Source organism: Canis lupus, chromosome 9 (assembly GCF_011100685.1).
Source record: "Canis lupus familiaris isolate Mischka breed German Shepherd chromosome 9, alternate assembly UU_Cfam_GSD_1.0, whole genome shotgun sequence".
In the NCBI taxonomy this organism is placed as follows: Eukaryota; Metazoa; Chordata; class Mammalia; order Carnivora; family Canidae; genus Canis; species Canis lupus.
In genome coordinates this window covers 53,355,690-53,375,563 of record NC_049230.1, presented here as the reverse complement: position 1 = coordinate 53,375,563, position 19,874 = coordinate 53,355,690, and the positions used below count along the sequence as shown (strand labels likewise).

General features: G+C 47.9%; 1 protein-coding gene across 1 annotated transcript; it reads left to right on the top strand.

Moving 5' to 3' along the window:
- The first annotated feature begins 8,162 nt into the window (after positions 1-8,162).
- EXOSC2 (exosome component 2) lies at positions 8,163-18,596 on the top strand. The gene is made up of 9 exons (XM_038549021.1): positions 8,163-8,320; positions 9,976-10,077; positions 11,798-11,843; positions 12,288-12,377; positions 13,656-13,721; positions 14,202-14,270; positions 15,604-15,780; positions 16,363-16,491; positions 16,967-18,596. Exons 1-9 carry the CDS (start codon positions 8,199-8,201, stop codon positions 17,045-17,047), a joined length of 882 nt encoding a protein of 293 aa, XP_038404949.1. The 5' UTR covers positions 8,163-8,198; the 3' UTR covers positions 17,048-18,596.
- The last annotated feature ends 1,278 nt before the right edge of the window (positions 18,597-19,874 follow it).

Here is a 19,874-nt window from a genome sequence, read left to right as displayed (position 1 = left end):
GCGCACGCGCACGCGCCTCCTGCCCGCTGCCCGCGGAGAGCCGGCCTGGGCTGCTCCATCCGGACTCGACCTCCCCCGCCGCAGGAGGCCGGGGCGCCCCACCAGTGCCCCCTTAGGCATATGGTCTTCGCTCCGTCTCGCAGGTGAGGACACCGAGGGGCAGCGTCCCTTTGCAGGCCACCCAGCCCGTGCTCGGGGTCCCCGCGCCCGGCTCCACCCCCCGAGTCCCCCCGCTACTGTGGCGCGGGCCGCGCGGGCCGGCATCCTTGGGGGAGGGAGCGGGGCTCCTCCGGCTGCCCCCTGGGGCTGGTGCCCCGCGATGTTGCAAGTCACGGACACGACCTTGAGAGTTGGGGGCCGGCGGGGCACTGGGGCAACCAGAAGAGACCCAAGACCTGCTCTTCCCGGCAGGCGGACCCTTCTGTCCTTCTGGCCCCCTTACCCCACAGCCGGCTCCCGGGGAGGGGGAGGGGGAGGGGCGAGGCGCGGGGCAGACAGCGCGAGGGCAGACGGGTATCCACTGGGGGACCCGGGCTAGGCCCTGCTCCTCCTAGGGCCTCAGTTTCCCCATCTGTAACACGAGAGAGTTGGAGCCGTGCCTCCTCCCCTACATCTTGACTTCTTGCTGAGGGAGGAGAAGCTTCCCTTCCCCTTCTAGCCACACTCCTGCGGGAGGAGGGCAAGACCGGCTTCTCCTCGGGGACTGCACTTCCCAGCAGTGCGGGATCCTGGGGGCAAGAGGGGGTGTCGCCCGGGAAGGGGGTCGCCCCGACCGCCCGCACCCTCCCCTGACTCCCCAGACTCTGGCCCTGGGCGCCCTCTGGTGTCGCCTGTTCCACCTTGCGGTCACGTCCCCGAATTCCGTAGGGCGTTTTGTAAAATAAAGAACCTATAATAATAATGAAAAGTGTAAAATGTATAGAGTTTTCAAGAAACTGTGTTCTACTTCCAGAAAATGGTCACTTTAACTTTGTAAATATTTATCTAAAATGATATTTACGAAACTGTGATATATATTATTTGATTGTATATGTACGACTGTAAATACATTTGTACCTCTCTTGTATTCTAAAATAAAAATTACTTGGAACATTTATCACTTAGCATCTGAAGGGGTCGACACATTGATCTGCATGAAAAGGAAATACGGAAAGTGCTTAGGAACTGGAGAGGGGAGAGTTGTTTCACTGCTTTGAAAGTCACCATTATGCCCTCCCCAAAGGAAAATTCTCTGTCACAACTGGGATGTCAGCTCCTAAAGAGATGGCCACCATTCAAAGCAACCGGGAATCTCTGAAGGGGCTGAGCATATCCCTCAGGCTTCCAGCTGACTCTCAAACATTGGCATCTCACATTGTTACTTCCCCCAAGTAAAGATTTACTTAATTTTTTTTTTTTTCATTTTCATGAATAACTTGAGAGAATTCAAGCAGCCCATGGGAGTGGACCAAGATGGCCACCAGGTGCTCTCCCAATGCCTAGAATTTCCAAATGCTCTGGGGACCCATTTCCAGACTTTCCTTGAGGGAGAAGAAAGAGCAGGAAGGCCCTCCATGCGGGGCCAGGCACTGGCTCTCCTGTCCAGCACCTCTTGGCCAAGAGGAGGTGTGCACACTGGGGAGTGTGAGTTCACACCTGTACTCCAGCACATGCTGGTTGTGAGGGTCACCCTTTCAGCTCACTGGCATCCCACAGGCACATCTCTATGCATCTTTTAGCCATGTATGTGTGCACACAGGCGCACATACACCTGAAGACACTTGAATTTGCACTTTTATGTGCAGATCACCCCCATTTGGAGCTTCGGATATTCCCAAAGAATATCTGCTGGCCTCCTTTAGGAGTCAGACTTCAGAGAAGTCAGTGGGGCCTCTGATCAAAAATCCACATGGCTCAAGGCATCTGGGTGGATCAATGGTTGAGCATCTGCCTTGGGTTCAGTTCATGATCCTGGGGTCCTTGATCAAGTCCCTGCATCAGAGTCTCTGCAGGGAGCCTGCTTATCCTTCTGCCTATGTCTCTGCCTCTCTCTCTGTGTCTTTATCAATAAATAAATAAAGTCTTAAAAAAATAAAATAAAATCTTAAAAAAAAAAATCCACATGGCTCTCGGTAATTCCATTCTGCGAAGTCCAGGTTCCAGAGCACAGGGTCCACAGCCCAGGCTCCAGAACCCACCTGGTGGCAGCGAGCTGTCATTGCAGGCTAAAGTGCATTTGTTGTGCCTGCCGCGGACCTATGGAAGGGTGTGGTGCAGGAGAGATGAGGGTGAGCAGAGGGGAATGGAGTCCTGAAGAAGTGCATGCTGCTGGAAGGTCTGATACCAAAGGCCTAGTGTCTTATCGTGCTTGCATTCCCAACAGACACCTCAGGCCTCTTTCCACAGAGTGCACACCCCCCTCCTCCCCACAAAAGCATGCAAACACCACAGCAGGCAGTTTCTGGCCTTAGGGATTTAAGTGCATTTATTCTGGGAATCCTCCCCACAAATTTGTGAAGCTGATGCTCTTTTTTCCTCCCTGATGCACTACTAATATCCACTTGAAGTGGAAGAAAACGGAGCTAGAAAGTAAATCGTTTGCCCATGTCACCCAGCCATGAGTGGCAGAGCAGTTTTGGCCATGGCTGCTGACCCCAGAAGCCATGCTTGTGACCAGTGGGCCAACCACATCCCAGTCAGTCCACAGGGTCGGTGCAAAGGGCTTTCTGCATATCTCACAGGGATGCAGTGTACTGACCTTCTATTCTTCAGGCTTGCAAAACTTGCTTACTCATTCTAGAAACTTTTTTGTAGATTCCTTAGGACTTCTGTAACTGATCATGTTGTCAGTGAACAGAGACAGTTTTACTTCTTTCTTTCCAATCAAGATGTTTTTCTTTTCTTTCTTTCTTTTTTTCCTTATTGGATGATTCAGGAACTCCAGGAGTAGAGAATTCTAGGTAGAGGCACCTGGTCTGAATTTGAAACCCTGCTCTGTGCTTCCCTGGCTATTGTGACTGGAGGAAAGTCAATTAGCGTCTCTATGCCTCAGTTTCCTCAAATGGAAAAGGATGTTGTGAGGATTGAGAAAATGTATATTAATGAATAAAGCATATGACCTGGTGCCTGGCACAGAATAAATGCTCAATTAATGGAAGCTATTGTTAATACAAGGATGCCTTTGGTGGGTAAGAAGGGTTGTAGCTTCTTCTACCACCCACCCCGCTGAACATCCCCCCAGAGGGCATCTGAGGCAGCTGCCCACCTCCTCTTTTCCTACCCTTTGCTATATCCATTATCCTTGGATCTCTTGAAATGGAGGAACAAATATCCTAAATGTTCAGCTTCCTTCCCACCTCAGAGCTGGCCTGCTGGGACAAATGTCAATGGCTGGTGGGAAAAGTTATGGATAGTGGCTGATTAGCACCCATGCTGACTCTGACTGCTTCCTGCAATGTAGCTGCCTCGGGGAAGTCAGACTTCTTGCAGGTTGGCTCAGGGCTTCAAAGGCAAGTGCTCCAAGAGAAGCAGGTGGCAGCTGTTTGGTCCAGTCCCACCTATCCTCGTGCTTGCATTTCCAGCAGACACCTCAGGCTTCTTTCCACAGAGTGCACATCCCCCTCCTCTAGACACCCTCTATGGGGTGACATAGAGGCACTTCTGACATATGCTATCTGTCGGAGCAGCCAAGGGGAGGAAGCACAGACCTCATCTTTTTTTTTTTTTTAAGATTTTATTTATTTGTTCATAATAGACACACACACACACACACACACACACAGAGGCAGAGACACAGGCAGAGGGAGAAGCAGGCTCCATGCAGGGAGCCTGACGTGGGACACGATCCATGGTCTCCAGGATCACACCCTGGGCTGCAGGTGGCGCCAAACCGCTGTGCCACAGGGGCTGCCCCAGACCTCATCTTTCGATTGAAGAACTATCAACAAACTCCTGGACATGCATAGATATTAAGGCCATTTCCAAGGTTTTTAGGGGAAGAAGTCATACTTTGATGAGAGTCCATGTGTAGAAATCTTTGTGCACATCTCTGACTAGACCATTTCTGCAATTGCTTGTAGCATTGTAATAGAGTACAAAGTAAAGTCAGTGGGAAGACAGGGGCAAGAGCTCCAGACCAGAGTCCCTGCAGCCTCTACTGTCACATATTTCAAAATGTCCTTGTCGGTTACTTTAAGTTGTCCCCTCAACCTAAGTTGTCAACAGTTCCTTCTTTTCCCAGACTCACTCTGCTGCCACTACTGTCAGGAGGGTCTTTCTCTCCTCCGGGGTCCCCCCCACCCTCAACTCTTGACTCAGCATCTCGGCCGCTGGGGCAGCACAGGAACCAGCTCTGCAGCCCCTGCAGCACCAGTGCGGCGCTGGTGGATGACAGCCAGTGCTTCCTGAATAAGCTTATTCGCTTACTCACCAAGGATTTATTGCATGCTTTTGTAAGGGTGGGCAGGATTTGTTTTAACTGGGTGTGGAAAGTCATGCAAACGTGGAAGTGACTATCATGAAGAAAGAAGTTTGTAAGTCTCACAACTCCCTCCCCAAACAAGAGGCAGGTGCTCACGGAGAGCCCCATGGGTCGACCAGGAGGCAGAGGGGGGAAGGAGACTTTACTATGGTTTCCATGGGAAAGAGTGGGTGAGGCAGGGTAAGCAGATTTAGGTTTGGCTGATTTGAATAATTTCAGCGGGCTCTGGGGCATAGAGCCTGTCCCTACTTGTCTGGTACCTGGCCCCTGGCGGGATTAGGGCAGGGGGAGAGTGGCCCACAGTGAGCCCCATAAAGGAGGTAGTTGAGGGTGTGGGCTCTGAATTGGTTGGTTTGCTTTTGAAAGTCCCACCCCTGAGTCCCTTGTTTACTGTCTCCAGAGAGTGGATGGGGCCTCAGGTCCAAGCACTGATACACAATGAATGATACATGATGAACAGAACTAAAGTCCCTGGTTCTTGGAGTCCTCACGTTCCAGTAGAGGAAGTCTGCAATAAATAAGCAAACAAACGTGAACATTCAGGGACAAGAAATGAAACAGGATCAAGTGATAAAAAAAGAGACTGAGGATTATTCCAGAGAAGGTGATCAGGGAAGGCTCCTCTGAGGAGGTAATATTTGAGTTGAGGTCTGAGTGGGGAGGAGCAGCCAGCCACACAAAGGCCCAGGGGAAGAGAATTCCATGCAGAGAGCGCCTCAAGTGCACCGATCTTGGGGGTGGCGACCAGAGAGGTGTGTATGGAACCCAGATGAGACCAGCACATCTAGCTGCAGCGGAGTAAGGGATGGGGTTAGGGGAGGGAGGTCACACAGTCAGGGCCCAGTGAAGATGAGTTTGGATTTTATTCTTGGTGTGAAGGGAAGCTGCCAGAAGTGTCCTAAGCAGGAAAGTGGTTTAGCCTGACGTGGTTTTAAGAGCTCACTCTGGGGCACCTGAGTGGCTCAGTGGCTGAGCGTCTACCAATGGCTTAGGTAGTGATACCTGGGATCCTGGGATCAAGTCCCCTGCAGGGAGCCTGCTTTTCCCTCTGCCTGTGCCTGTGTCTTTCATGAGTAAATAAATAAAATCTTTAAAAAATTTAAAAATAAAAGCTCACTCTGGCTGCCATATGGAGATTGGATGGCAGGAGGGGCAAATGCAGAATCTCAGAGATAAGCCAGGAGGTGGTGCCCAGGTAAGAGATGGCTGAGCGGCCTGAGGAAAGTGCACAGGTTGGAGGTAGGTGGATGTGGGGGCAATTGATGAATGTTAGACCTGATAGGCCATCCAAATCACTGAGGGAGTTAAACACACTCAGAGGCTTCTAAGACCCCACCTTTGTTGCACCTCGATGCCCAAAATGGGGCTCAGGAATCCATATTCCTTTTTTATAAGGTTTTATTTATTTATTCACGAGAGACACAGAGAAAGAGGCAGAGACATAGGCAGAGGGAGAAGCAGGCTCCCTGCAAGGAGCCTGATGTAGGACTCGATCCTGGATCCCGGGATCACTCCCTGAGCTGAAGGCAGATGCTCAACCACTGAGCCACCCAGGCGTCCCAGGAATCCATATTCCTAATAAGCTCCTCTGGGATGTGCACTCTGTATCCAGGTGCCCATTTATCCACATGGTATAAAGGGGCAAGTGTAATGCAGAGAGAGCAGCACTGGTGGGGAGTCTTGGGTGCCAGTCCCAACTGCAGATCTGTTGTGGGACTCAGAGATTCCAAGGGACCATCAGGAATAGCAGTTCCTACCTCCAAGATGGGCCAAGCATGAGGAATAAGTAACATGTTTGTAGAGCATTCACCAACAAACAACAAGGCCCTTGAGAAGTGTTTGGTAAATGGTGCAGGGTTTGGGGTAAAGCGGGTGCAGTGGGAAGGAACACTGGCCTTGCCACCAACTGCTGTGTGAATTTTAATTTTCTTTGGCCCTTAGTTTCTTCCTCTGTAAAGAGGTATCTGCAGTGGACTGAACGGTCACTCCTAAGTTCGTGTGTTGAAATCTAACCCCCAAGTTAATAGTATGAGGGGGTGGGACCTTTGGGAGCTGATGAGGTCACCAGGGTGGAGCCCTTGTAAAAGGAATTAGTGCCTTATAAAAGATACGCTGGAGACTCTCCACCCTTTCTGGGCCATATGAGGAAACAGCGAGAAGTCAGTTGTCTGTGAAGCAGAAAGCCAGCTCTTGACAGACACTGAATCAGCCACTCTATAGTAGACAGTATTCATAATCCCAATGCTGTGACAGGCCCCCTAAATGTGGGTGCTGTGAGGATGGGAGGGGCTGAGGTTATGTCCATCTCTCTTGGGATGAAAGTGGATGATGTCAAGAGTACCCTACTCTTAGTCTAGGGACACTCCCAGGCCTAGCTCCCTAGCGGGCTGGGTTACCTTGGCTCACAGGACACTACTGCCCTCTTATGGCGGAGGCCAGACTCAACAGATGGATCTTCTCACCCTTCTGTAGCTCTCTTCCTCCAGGCAAGCGTCTGGTATGTGCATGCCCCATGGGGCTCCAGAATTTATATCGTTTACTGCCTTGCAGGATTGACAGGCATAGTTGGGAGCTTTGCTTAGAAAGAAATGTTGGGGTAGCCCAGGTAGCTCAGCGGTTTGGTGCCGCCTTCAGCCCAGGGCGTGATCCTGGAGACCTGGGATCGAGTCCCACATCAGGCTCCCTGAATGGAGCCTGCTTCTCCCTCTGCCTCTGTCTCTGCCTCTCTCTCTCTTTCTCTGTATCTGTCATGAATAAAGAAATAAAATCTTTAAAAAAATAAAGAAATGTTCTCTATTTGGAGACTAATCAAGCAACTGGTCTGATGGATCTTCAGGAGGCAGTGGACCTGATTTACTGAGCATAGTGTGTGTGGCTGATGCAAGTTATTTAATCCTCTTAAGGGTCTTTGTGCATAAAGAATCATCAGCTCCAATTCCCTGAGGTCGAAACGCAGTTTGTTGTGGATGCTATGAACCATGTAGGACAAGGAGAAGGGATAGGGTAGTGGGAGGCAGGGAGAAGGGAGGAGGCAAATGCTCCTATTGAACAGGACACGGAGATAAAGCCACGTATTCACCCTATAAAATACACCCGCCTTGCAAGCTTTGTATATTTTCTTGGGCGGGTTTCTTTTTAAGTCAGAGTAAATCAGCTCATTCAAAAGAAGTTATTAAGAACAGAACCAGCATCTGGAGTACTGTTTGGGGGTAGAGGTGGATGGTTGGTGCTGAAGGAGCACCCACGAGGAGGCAGTAATGCAGTATATTGGGGCTACGAGGAACAGTATGAAAAGGACCTCTTTTTTTTTTTTTTTTCCCAATGAGTGTTTTCTGTAGATGCCATCCCCAGTCTCCCGAGCTCTCTCATACCGAAGAATCACATTTTAGCAACTTAGAGTTGGAAGGTAACTCACAGGCCCATTTCTCAATTACCTCTAACCCTGGTAAACAATGAATAGGATGATGATTACGGAGAGATTTTTGGTGAAAAAAAATCGAACGCTCCGAAACCTGATATTTCATGGATCTGTAGGTGGAGCCTTGCCAATAGTAAAAATGGCAACTTGGCTCCCTCATTCCCTTCGTGTTAACCTAATGGTTGCCAAGAGTAAACATGGCCACCGAACTGTGCGTTCCCATTGGCGGCCGCTCTGAGACCCGTGCGACGGCCGGGAATTGCGGAGCCGGATGTCGCGATTCCAGGCCGAACTGCGCCTGCGCCATTCTTTGGCGCCAAGATGGCGATGGAGATGAGGCTTCCCGTTGCTCGCAAGCCTCTTAGCGAGAGCGTGGGCCGCGATACCAAGAAACATCTGGTGGTTCCGGGGGACACGATCACCACGGACACGGGATTCATGCGGTACGTGAGGACTTGGGGACTCGCGGCCCCAAAGGGCAGCTGCTGGGCTCTCTGCACGTGGCCTCTGTTCCCTTACATCTGAGCACCCGCCGGACGCAGGGCACAGTTGAGCATTCCCGCCCCCATGTTTGCAAGGCCTCGGGCTTCTTACTCTGCGCACCTTGTGTGTCTCCGTCTCCGTTTGCCTCAGTCCTTGGTAACCCTTCTGTCCCGACCACTGGTGTCAGGGACTCCTGGGTTCTCTGCTTGAGGCCCCGATCGCCTTCTTCGTGGGAAATCTGCAGAACTGGGGAAGGTTAGGAGCAGGGGCCTCTTTCCAGTGTTAGGAAGAGGGACCAGTGGGCATTCCTGACCCGGCCTCTTCTCTCGGCATCTGTTAGCCAGGTGCTCGGTTTTGAAAGCAGTAATTGTTTGGGCGTAGGGCATACACAATATATTGTGCTACATGCACCCAAATCTACACGTTGAACCTGAAGGCAGTACAATATGTGTAGTTGAGAGTGCAGGCTCTTGAGCCAGACAATTGGGGTTCCAGCCCTGTACCGTCACATATTTATAAGCTAAGTTGTATTTCCTCTCCGAGGTCAGTTTCCTCATAATGTATTATCACTGTGATAATAACAGTGACTATTTGATAAGAAAGTGAGGATTACATGAGGAAATAATTTAAGAAAAGAAGCGTCTCAGTCGGTTAAGTGTCTGACTCTTGATTTTGGCTCAGGTGTGATCTCAGCGTCCTGAGATGGAGCCTCTGCGCCCCCTCCCCGTCCCCCCCCCCCCCACGCTTGAGATTCTCTCTCCATCTCTGCCCCTCCTTTTTCTTTCTCTTAAAAACAAAGAAGCAAAAAAAAAAAAAAAAACAAAGAAGCAGAACTCACCATTATAGGTAAACACTAGTGGTATTTCAGCCTTTGGGTGGGGGGAGGGGTGTTACAGCATTTACAACATTGCTCTTGAACCTTTTAGTTTGAGGTTATTGGATCCTAAGGAATCTTAAGTGTCCTTCATTCATGAATGAAGTATATGTTTGTCTTATGTGCAGTTGGAGCAGGACTGTGACCAAAGTAGAACTCTCTCATGTTATTTATATTTCGAAACAGATAAACAGTAAGCAGGACAAACAAGTTAGTATGTTTGGTGATAAATTCAGTGGGGAAAATGGAAAGTTGAGCAGGGTAGGTGGAATGTGGTTGGAAATATTGTGGAGGTGGTGGCAGTGGGGTGGGTAACTATTGTAAATGACTTAAAAAAGTCAGATAGGCCAGATAGAGAAAGTGACATTTCAGTAGACTTGAGTAGGACAAGGGAGATGTCTGTGCAGCTCTTTAAAGAAGGAGTGTTCTGGGCAGAGAGACAAACCGGGCTTTAAAGGCAGGAGGAGCCTGTTAAGAACATATTGTTCTTGGGGACGCCTGGGTGGCTCAGCAGTTGAGCATCTGCCTTTGGCTTAGGTCATGGTCCCGGGTCCTGGGATCGAGTGCCACATTGGGCTCCCCATGGGGAGCCTGCTCCTCCCTCTGCCTGTGTCTCTGCCTCTCATTGTCTCTCATGAATAAATAAATAAAATCTTAAAAAAAAAAAAAAAGAATATATTATTCTTGGGGGGAGAGGTCAACTCTTACCATCGTATATTTTGTATCCTACTCTCAAAACAGGGGCCATGGAACTTACATGGGGGAAGAGAAGCTCATTGCATCTGTGGCTGGCTCAGTGGAGAGGGTAAACAAGTTGATATGTGTGAAAGCTTTGAAAACCAGGTGAGAACAAAAGGTGTGTATTCTCTTTCTTGCGCCATTCAGGTTACCAGCCAGGTCTTTTCTGCCACAAAATACCCCTTACCCCCACCTGCTTTATCATTTAGCAGGTCTGTGATTTTGAACATGACTATATAGAAAGGGTATAGGTGACTGTAGTTAAGTGTGGGCTTCCAAGGATCCCCACATTACTTGACCTCTCCAAACCTTGGTTACCTCCTCTGCAAATTGAGGGTAATAGCATGATCTACCTTGTAGGATTTTCACTAGAATTCATTGAAATAAGACATGTAAAGTACTTAGCTCAGGGCCTACTACCTAGAAGGGCTCAATAAAGGTTAGCTCCAGAAAGGAAACCGGTGGTTTTGGAACCTTGTGAGCAAGGGTGGGGGAATGCAGGAGAAGATGCAGGTAGAGAGCCGAGGTGGGCAGACAGCCTGCCTTGTAGCACAGATAGGCATTTTCTTTCTTTTTTTTTTTTTTTCCACAGATAGGCATTTTGACTTCCACTTTATGTAGTCTGGGATGCCACTGGGAGGGTGGAACAGAAGAGGGACATGGTCTGAATTTCTGTCTTAATAAATTCACTCTGGCTGCTAGGAGAGATTGAGGGGGAACACATGCTTAGAGAGACGATTAATGGACTGTTTTTATCATCTGAAGTGATGGTGGCTTGGACTAAGGTAGCAGTAGAAGTGGGTAGTAATGGCGGATTCTGCATACATTTTGTGTTCTGAGTTTTTTTGTTTTGCCCCCCCCCCCCTTTTTTTTTTAAATCATGTAAGTGTGTTGGGTTTAGTATTCTTTGGGATTTTCCATATATTGGACCATGTGTGTGAATAGACATAGTTTTACTTCTTCCTTTCCCAGTTTGGATGCCTTTTATTTCTGTGTATATTTCAAAGGTGGAGCCAGTGGGATTAGCTGCTAGATGTGTCCTGGAACATGAGAGAGAGAGAGATGGAAAGGGAGAGAAATCAAGTATCCCTCCAAAGACTCCCAAGATTTTTGGCTTGAGCAACTTGAGGAATGGTGTTGCCGTTTATTGAGGCTTCACTGGCTGGGCAGGGGCTGCTGGAAAGCTTTGCTTTAGATTGGTGACATTCAGAAATGCTTATTAGTCAGGTAAATAGAGATGCTAGGTAGCCAGCAGTTGACTAGACTGCAATTCAGGAGAATGGCATAGTCCTCAGTGGTATTTAAAGTCATTACTTTGGATGAGCTCACCAAAAGGTGAGCGTGGGCCGACAGAGAAGAGGTTCACAGCATGGAACACCTCATCATTAGAATTGGGATAAGGAACTAGCACAGGGATGGGAGTCGACAACCCTGTGGCTGGTGGAGACCTGAGTGGACTGGTTTGAGTGGGGTCCTGTCTCAGTCTCCTTTGCTGATACAGAAGCCATCTGTGTTCCAAAGCCCACTAGGAAATATTCCACGCGTACTGGTGTTATGTAATTAACAAAATAGGGGTTTCAGGCTTAACGAACTACTTGGAATAAATGGTTTGTCCAAAATAGTTAATGGAGACTATTCCTACATGTAGGAATGTTTGAAGTTACGAGTTCCTGGAAGTAAGTCAGAAAAGCACAGTTATGTGAATTTACCATACTTCATACTAGTGCCTAATCCAAGCCCTCATGCTGTTGAACTGAAATCTCCAGTGGTGCTTAGTCTTGTAATAAGGTCTCTTCACTGATGGATGACCTGTTTTATCTTTCAGATATAATGGTGAAGTAGGAGACATTGTGGTGGGGAGAATCACAGAGGTAAAGTTGGTATCAGATTGGTTTTTACAAAGTAAAAGCAAGCTGGTGATTGAGTGGGATAGTCACTCTCTGTAGTTAAGTAAATGGGGCACTCATTGCATTTGACTCTTATGTGCCTCCCCCTTTTTAAAGGTTTTATTTATTATTTAAGAGAGAGAAAGAGCACACTGCTCCAAAGTTGAGCACAAGCAGGAGTAGGGGCAGAAGGAGAGGGAGAAGCAGACTCCCGCTGAGCAGAGAGCCAGACATAGGGTTCCTTGATCTCAGGACTCTGGGATCATGACCTGAGCTAAAGGCAGACGCTTAACTGACTGAACCAGCCAGGTGCCTCTTATGTGCCCTTTGATGTAAACAGTTGGTGTGTTGTATTGGGGATTATTGGTCACTTAACAATGTGAGTTCTTGCCCCTGGAGTCTGTGTCCAATTGTGAAATTTCTCTGTAGGTTCAACAGAAGAGGTGGAAGGTGGAGACCAATTCTAGGCTGGATTCAGTCTTGCTCCTGTCATCCATGAACCTTCCTGGAGGAGAGCTGGTACGGGTCTCCAGGCTGGATTTACATAGTTTGCTAGCAAAAGCTCTGGGGTCTGTTGCTCCACTAGGGAACTCTTGCTTTATGCTGAGGTTGCCTCTTTTTTTTTTTTTAATTTAAGAGTTTATTTATTTATTCATGAGAGGACACACACACACAGAGAGAGAGAGAGAGAGAGGCAGAGATACAGGCAGAGGGAGAAGCAGGCTCCATGCAGGGAGCCTGATGTGGGACTCGATCCTGGGACTCCAGGATCATGCCGTGGGCCGAAGGTAGGCGCTAAACCGCTGAGTCACCCAGGGATCCCGAGGTTGCCTCTTTTACTTGTGTTTATTTCCTGTGAGATTTGCTGCCTGGAGGTACATGTAGGCTTTTCACTTGGCCCAGGCCTTCCAACATAAGCAGCAGTTGCTATGTGGTAGGATCTGGAACAGCCTTGGGGAGTGAGCCCAAAAGAGAGAAGAGAGGCTCTCAGATGCTTGGGGCTCATTTTCCTTTTCTGGGTGTTATCAGCTTTGCATGGTGAAGGTGTTCCTTGAAAAGTTGTGTTTAGATTAGCTTTTCATAAATTGAGTGGCATTTGGTTATTCCAGACAACTGCAGTACCTAAGGGGTGGTCTTTTGTAAAATGCTGTGGTTTCTCTTCAGTCCAGCATGTATGTTCAGAGGGGCTCACTGTGCTAGGTTCTCTGGAGAACGCAAGATAAAGGAGGCTCAGCTCAGTTCCTCAAAGTGCACAGATTAGCAGGGGAAGCGAGATAACATCTAAATACCTGGCAGTCAAAGAATAAACAAGTGTCTGTACAAAAGGAGTGAGTGATTTCACTAGGAGATGCTTGTATGAAATAGGGGCCTTAGAATTGATCCCTGAAGAATGAATGGAATTTCACAGGGAATCTGAGCTAATGGGAAATGTGTGAGTAAAGATAGAGTCAAGCCAGAGCTAGTCTGGTCCTGCTGGAGCATGGAGGGCTGCCACAGGAGGTGAGTGTGAGAACGGAGGCTGGGCAGGATTGGGAGGGTTTTCAGTAGCATGAAAGGAGTGGGAATACTGTCCAGAGAAGGGGGGGCGGGGAGGAAAGAGTGGAGGAGCTGTGGGAAGGCCTGTAAAATGGAAAGTAATGGTGATCGCTCTGGTTTTCCTTGAATGACACTGTTTACCTACTATAGTGTCTGAGTACTATGGCTGGCCCCAAAGCTCTCAAGAGGAATTGAAAAAGAAGAGGAGAGAGATTGTTCTGCAGGATCTGACTTAAGTCATGTCATCTCTCTGTGTTTCAGAGGAGAAGATCTGCAGAAGACGAGCTGGCAATGAGAGGTTTCTTGCAGGAAGGGGACCTCATCAGTGTATCCTGCATCTGCCTTACAGCATCTCGTTCTGTGTGAAGCTGGGAGATGGGGCTTCTGGCGTATGTCTCCGACTGGAGACCGATAGTCCTGGTGGGGATCTGGCTCCTAGATCAAGTGTCATGGGCTCTGCTGCAGCCTTTCTCCATCTCCTTCACCCAGCCGGGCTCTTTAGCCCTTGTTCAGACCTGTTGCCTTGGTCATTTCTTTGGGGTTGTTCCTCATGGTGGCCTGTGCTTTAAGTTAGACTCAACTTTTCTTAACCATGTTAGCGCTTTTATCCAGGGAGTAGAAGAGGTATTATGTCAAGATACGTAAGAGAACCAAGGGGGAGAGGTTAGGTCGCAGTGGTGTCCTCTGGGTCTGTCTAAGGCTGCAAGTGGGGCTGTTGGGGATGGGAGAAAAGGATGGAGAGGTGAGGCCAAGGGCCCAAGGAAGGCAGGAGCCATGAGAGTATTGTTCCTTTATTAGTCTGGCCAGGCCGAGGTACAGGCGGTGTTCTCTGATGGCGCGGTCTCTCTGCACACAAGGAGTCTGAAATACGGAAAAGTAAGTTGGGCTCTTGCTATTCCTGGATGCTGACTGAGACTTGAAACCCTTTTCTGAATCCCCAGTGCTCTCTGGAGTTTGGCCCTAAAGAGCCCTGGAAGTTAAGCATTATGGGCTGGCATCCCACAAACTGGGTGGTTCACATGGTCGTGGGTCAGTAGCATTGTAACAGGTGACAGCTTCTGTTCTCACAGAGATTGTTGTGGCAGAAGAGCTCCTAGGACCATGGGCTCTGCGGCTCTGCTGTCTCTGCTTGCTCCCAGGGGCTCTGCAGCTTTGTGATGGGGCAGGGCTAAGAGGCTGTACTAGGAGCAAAACCTGATGGCCTTGGCTCTAGCCAAATGTCCAGTCAATAAAATGGATGTCATTACTGGGAAAGATTGGTTTGCCACTTGAGCTTAAATGAAATGTCACTGCTTTCTTGTATGAAGTTACATTGAGGCTCTTGCTGTTTTAATGACTGCATACTTCTTTTAAAGATTCACTTATTTTAGCAAGAGAGCATGCACGTGGCGGGGGGGGTGGGGGTTGGGGCAGAGGGAGAGAGAGACAGACTCAGACTCCTCGATGAGCACGGATCCCACAAACCCGAGATCATGACCCGAGCCAAAACCAAGAGCCAGGTGCCGAACCGACTGAGCCACCCCAACGTCCCACGATACCATATTTTCTAAAACAGATTATGATTTATTAGTCTTTTGGCTTTATGTGGGCGAACCTTTTCATTTCCTGAGTGGCACAGAAGCGTGTTTCCTTGTGGAGTGGCTACAGTCACCACACTCACAGCCTTGGAGCAGGAGGTGGAACAGCTGTGCTGTCTTAGCTCACCCTCACAGGCCTGGGTACTGCAGACCTTCCCTCAGCGGGCTGGGGACTTGAGCTGCCCTCCCAGGATCAGGGATGGTTTTGCATCCAGCCCTTGGCCACTCCCCTTGCCCAGTGGCACATAGCACACATTTCAAAGGCACAGTAGGTGACTGGGATAGAGGTGGAACAGAACAGCGCACCTTGGCTCACAAGAGGCTTGGACTCACGTCCTCATGAGCTCCAGCTTCTCCAACTACCAGCACACCAAGCCCAGATTCGAATATAATGCTAAGGGCAGAAGAATGAGAGGAGTATTGAAAGTCACCTTCTCTTGGAGCGCATAAACCACCTCTGCATTCGGAAGTGTTCTCTGGGAGTAATTAACAGTGTGTGTACACCCGGGACTACAGTCATTAATAGGAGTGGCCCTAGTCCTGCCATAACTAGGATGTGTGTTCTGTGGTTTGCTTTTCATGCACTTCACTGATAACCCTTCAGTGACTCGGTTTGTGCCCTCTTTCTTTAGCTGGGCCAGGGAGTTTTGGTCCAGGTTTCTCCCTCCCTAGTAAAACGGCAGAAGACTCACTTCCATGACTTGCCCTGTGGTGCCTCGGTGATTCTGGGTAACAATGGCTTCATCTGGATCTACCCCACACCTGAGCAGAAGGAAGAAGACACGGGGGGCTTCACAGCACACCTGGAGGTGAGTGAGCATTGCCGCTGCCGTCTCTGTACATCTGGGCTCGGTAGGGCTGGCTGTTTGAATTTTTTTATTTTTTAAAGATTATTTATTTGAGAGGGAGAGCGCATGCACAAGTGGAGGGAGGGGCAGAGGGAGAGAGAATCTCAAGCAGACTCCGTGTTGAGTGCAGAGCCTGACGTGCGGCTCTGTCCCTTGACTCTGGGATCATGACCTGAGCTGAAACCTTAACAGCTGGACACTTAACCAACTGAGCCACCCAGGCACCCCCATAGTTGGTTGTTTTAAACCATGTATTTGCTGTAGTCTGGGTTTGAGTCTCCGTTGAGGGGTCTTCATAGCATGATCTGGCCTTCTCTCCTGAAGAGCTAAAATGGAACTGGCTTGATCTCTGTTGGCAGAGGTGGCAGGTTGCAGGGTAATAGCAGCTGAAGAGCCATCCTTTTTAATCTCCCTTGGAGTTAGCAGTTGATTGGTTTGGAGTCCCGGAGGGATCGAGCTGAAGTTATAAACGATTTCTGTGATTTGCTGTGACTGTTCATGGACTTCAGTTCTAATTGTTTACCTTTGCCTCCCCACTGGTAGCCCATCTCCCTCGCCGACCGAGAGGTGATCTCCCGGCTCCGGAACTGCATCGTCTCGCTGGTCACTCAGAGGATGATGCTGTATGATACCAGCATCCTGTATTGCTACGAGGCGTCCCTTCCACATCAGGTACTCCATCCAGCCACGCCTTCACTTGTTTTCATGGATCTGTAAGTTGACAGTGAGTGTTTATGCTCCCTCAGGGATTGCAGGCACATCTCCCAGATACCTTCACCATGTCCAGCGGTAGGAATTGATCTGCTGGACAGCCCTATCAAGTGTCTGGTAGATCTTTCCCCAAGATACTTGTACTGTTCGGGTGTCTAGTGTCAGTCTAAGGATTTGGGGCTCTGCGCTCAGCACAGAGCCTGCTTGGAATTCTCCATCCTTCTCTCTCTGCCTCTTTCCCCACTTGTGCATTCTCTCTCATTCTCTAAAATAAATCTTTATTTTTAATTTTTTTTTAAATAAATAAATCTTTAAAAGAAAATGAAAGGGATATAGAAGGTTTATGGTAACCATGCTTGGTTTCTGCCTCTGGATTGGCTTGATGCTTATGGTTGGTGTCTTTTCTGAACAAATACTTTTTTCTTTTCTTTTTTAGATCAAAGACCTCTTAAAGCCAGAAATAATGGAGGAAGTTGTTATGGAAACACGCCAGAGGCTTTTAGAACAAGAAGGGTGAGGAGAGACATCTGAAGGACAGGACAGTGTGCACCTGACCGGAGCAGTTTGAAAAGTGAAAGTGAAGAATCTGATCTGGGGTCCCATATGTGGCTCTGTGGAGAGCTGTGACACTCATCACTTGACCTACATCAGGCTGCCTCTGGTCCAAAGACCTCCTTTTGGCTATTCTAGGGCAAAGCCTGGGGGAAGTGCTACCAGCCCCTTGGGTCGCCCACAGAGTCCAGCACTAAGGGTAGTTTCAGGCCTTTATTTTTATTTTTCAAAGTTTTGTTATTATTATTCCTTTTTTTTTTTTTTTTAATTAACTTTCAAGCCTTTAAAAGCACACAGTGTTGCAGCCAAATGGACTGCTATTCAGGAATGCTGGAGAATCCTTTTCTTCTACTGACCATCAATTCACAAGGCACAATGCCCCCATGAAATTGCCCCTATAAAAAACACAGCCTCCCTGACCCCAAAATTGTGTTTTGGACTCTGTTCCCCCTCTGCAGCTCAAGTGCAACATTGAAGAATATAGTTAGTAACTTTTTTTGTTGTTGAGACCAAGAGAGCCAGTGGGGATGGGAGGGTTGGGGACCTTAAGCAGGCTCCATGCCCAGTGCAGAGCCAGTGCGGGGCTGAATCTCATGACCCTGAGATCATGACCTGAGCTGAAATCAAGAGTTGGACACTTAACCAACTGAGCCACCCAGGTGCCTGTGTACTTAGTAACATTCAGCAGTAGAATGGAAGAATAAAGTCAACCAAGCAGCCTTTGCTTGGTTAGAATCTCATTTCCCATTGCATGTTCCTTGTAGTGATAGATTCAAGGATATCTACGCCAAGCTGCCTTAATCTGATCTGCCTTTAAGAGTGATTTGTCAGAAGCCGAGTAACTGATGATAGAATAATGTTCAGGGTTCTCTGAGGAACATGAAAACAGACTAAGAAATGCAGATGCGAAAAGAACTCTTTTTTTCCTCCTGTGATTGAAGTAGTAATGCGTTAACTTTGTAATAATTCAGGGTTAAAAACAGGTTGAAGTTCTCCCTGAAGAAAGCTAGAATTTCCTCTGCATTGGTTTTCCTAATGACTGTAGAAATGGTACTCTGATTCAGGTTTGGGAAGCATTTTTTTTTTTTTTTATTCACAAGAGACACAGGGAGAGGCAGAGACACAGGCAGAGGGAGAAGCAGGCTCCCCGCAGGGAGCCCAACATGGGACTCGATCCCGGGTCTCCAGGATCACACCCTGGGCTGAATGAAGGCGGCGCTTTTTTTTTTTTTTTTAAAGGCAGTCTGTGAAGTGCTATTTTGTTTTACATACATGAATTCCTTTTTTATATATTTATAAATGTGAAGTTAACATCACTGTTTCTGTCCCAGTGTCCTGTGTAACACTTGGGTGTGGAGTACAGTTGAAGGAGGGCTTAGCAGATACAAAATCTGACCAGAGATCTTAACTGCTTTGCTTGGGTCATTTAGGTAAACCTAGGACAGTTTGAGTGGTAGTGACTTTGGACACTGCATTTGACACTTTTGAAATACAGCTGTGCTCTTCTTCATTAATGGTATGTTTCTTGTTCTTATAACATTACTCAAGAGGTGTCACTTTACAGACAACTGAATATTCCATAGGCTGTATTGCAATTTAGATCTGCCTACTGTAGTTTTGAGAACACCTGCCATGTCTTCTGATGTCTTCTGAGAACAGAGAATGGAAGCCCAAGTCCCTGATTTGGTTTCATTGACTGGGATCACTTGTAAGCTCTCTGAAAGTTCTTGCTGGGTCTGGTCTCCCAAGCTGCCAGCCTATGCTGTTCATATCCTGAATGGCAATTACCTGCACAATGGGAGAACTGTCTGAAAGCACCTCTTAGGGATGATCTTTCTGTGGCCCGCTAGAGGGCGCGCTTGTGTTAATTCCAGTGAGTGCTTCTGAAAAAACGGATAAGGGGAAGTTTTTACACTAGTTACTGAATCCCTGTGGCAACTTACGGGTTGCTTTGCTTTATAAAAGTCAGGACAAAATTAATTTTTATGGAATTTTAATGAAGAGAATACATAAAAGGATTTATTCAACATTGGGCAACATTGATTTTTGACCATCAGCATCTTAGTTTTAAGTCAAAAGTTACTGTACAGTGTTATAAAGGGAGTAAAAGCAGTGTGCATCTCTAGGAAGTACTGCAGTCTAGGTTTGGAGTTCACCTACAACCAGAAGATGGTGAGTGGAAAGTGGAGATAGGGGATGTGCCTTTAGATTATATGCAGGTCAGTGAGTGCCTCCACACTGACCCTGAAGAAGCATCTCAGGTGGTGAAAGACCAAACAAGATCTCATCTGATAGTACATATGACCCCCACTTAAAAATGAAGAAAGCTCATAGGAGCTTCACTATGAATCAGAAATAGGCTTAAGCGTTAGGTGCAAAGCAACCTTTTAGAGAATGGGTTGGACTGATGATGAAAGAATGTGGATCCAGAAATTTTATTTTCAGCATTGAAACCAGTCCTTTGGGTTACCATTTTGCTCATTGTCTCTATGTATGCTCCTCAGGACAAGGAAGAGTGTCTCGCCTGTTGTATACCAGCACCTAGAACTGCACTCGGCACATGGACTCAGTAAATGTTGAATGAAATTAGTTTGTAGAAATGCATATTAGAGTTCTGATCCAATTGCCCAATTTTAAGCTAGAGAATGGTGACGCGCAGGAAATGATTAAAGCGTGAACAGAAAGCAAAATCTCCAAGGAGAAAAATCAGGAGAGGATCACACGTGAATAAAGGGGAACAGGGGTGTCCAATGATTAAAGAATGATACTACAAGTCAGGACTAAGTCTGTCA

Excerpts from the sequence above, each read along its gene's own strand:
- EXOSC2 (XM_038549021.1), top strand. The coding sequence starts at position 8,199 with ATGGCGATGGAGATGAGGCTTCCCGTTGCTCGCAAGCCTCTTAGCGAG. Across the intron at positions 11,844-12,287 it reads TGGTGGGGAGAATCACAGAG|GTTCAACAGAAGAGGTGGAA; the intron begins GTAAAGTTGGTA and ends ATTTCTCTGTAG. Across the intron at positions 15,781-16,362 it reads GCTTCACAGCACACCTGGAG|CCCATCTCCCTCGCCGACCG; the intron begins GTGAGTGAGCAT and ends CCCCACTGGTAG.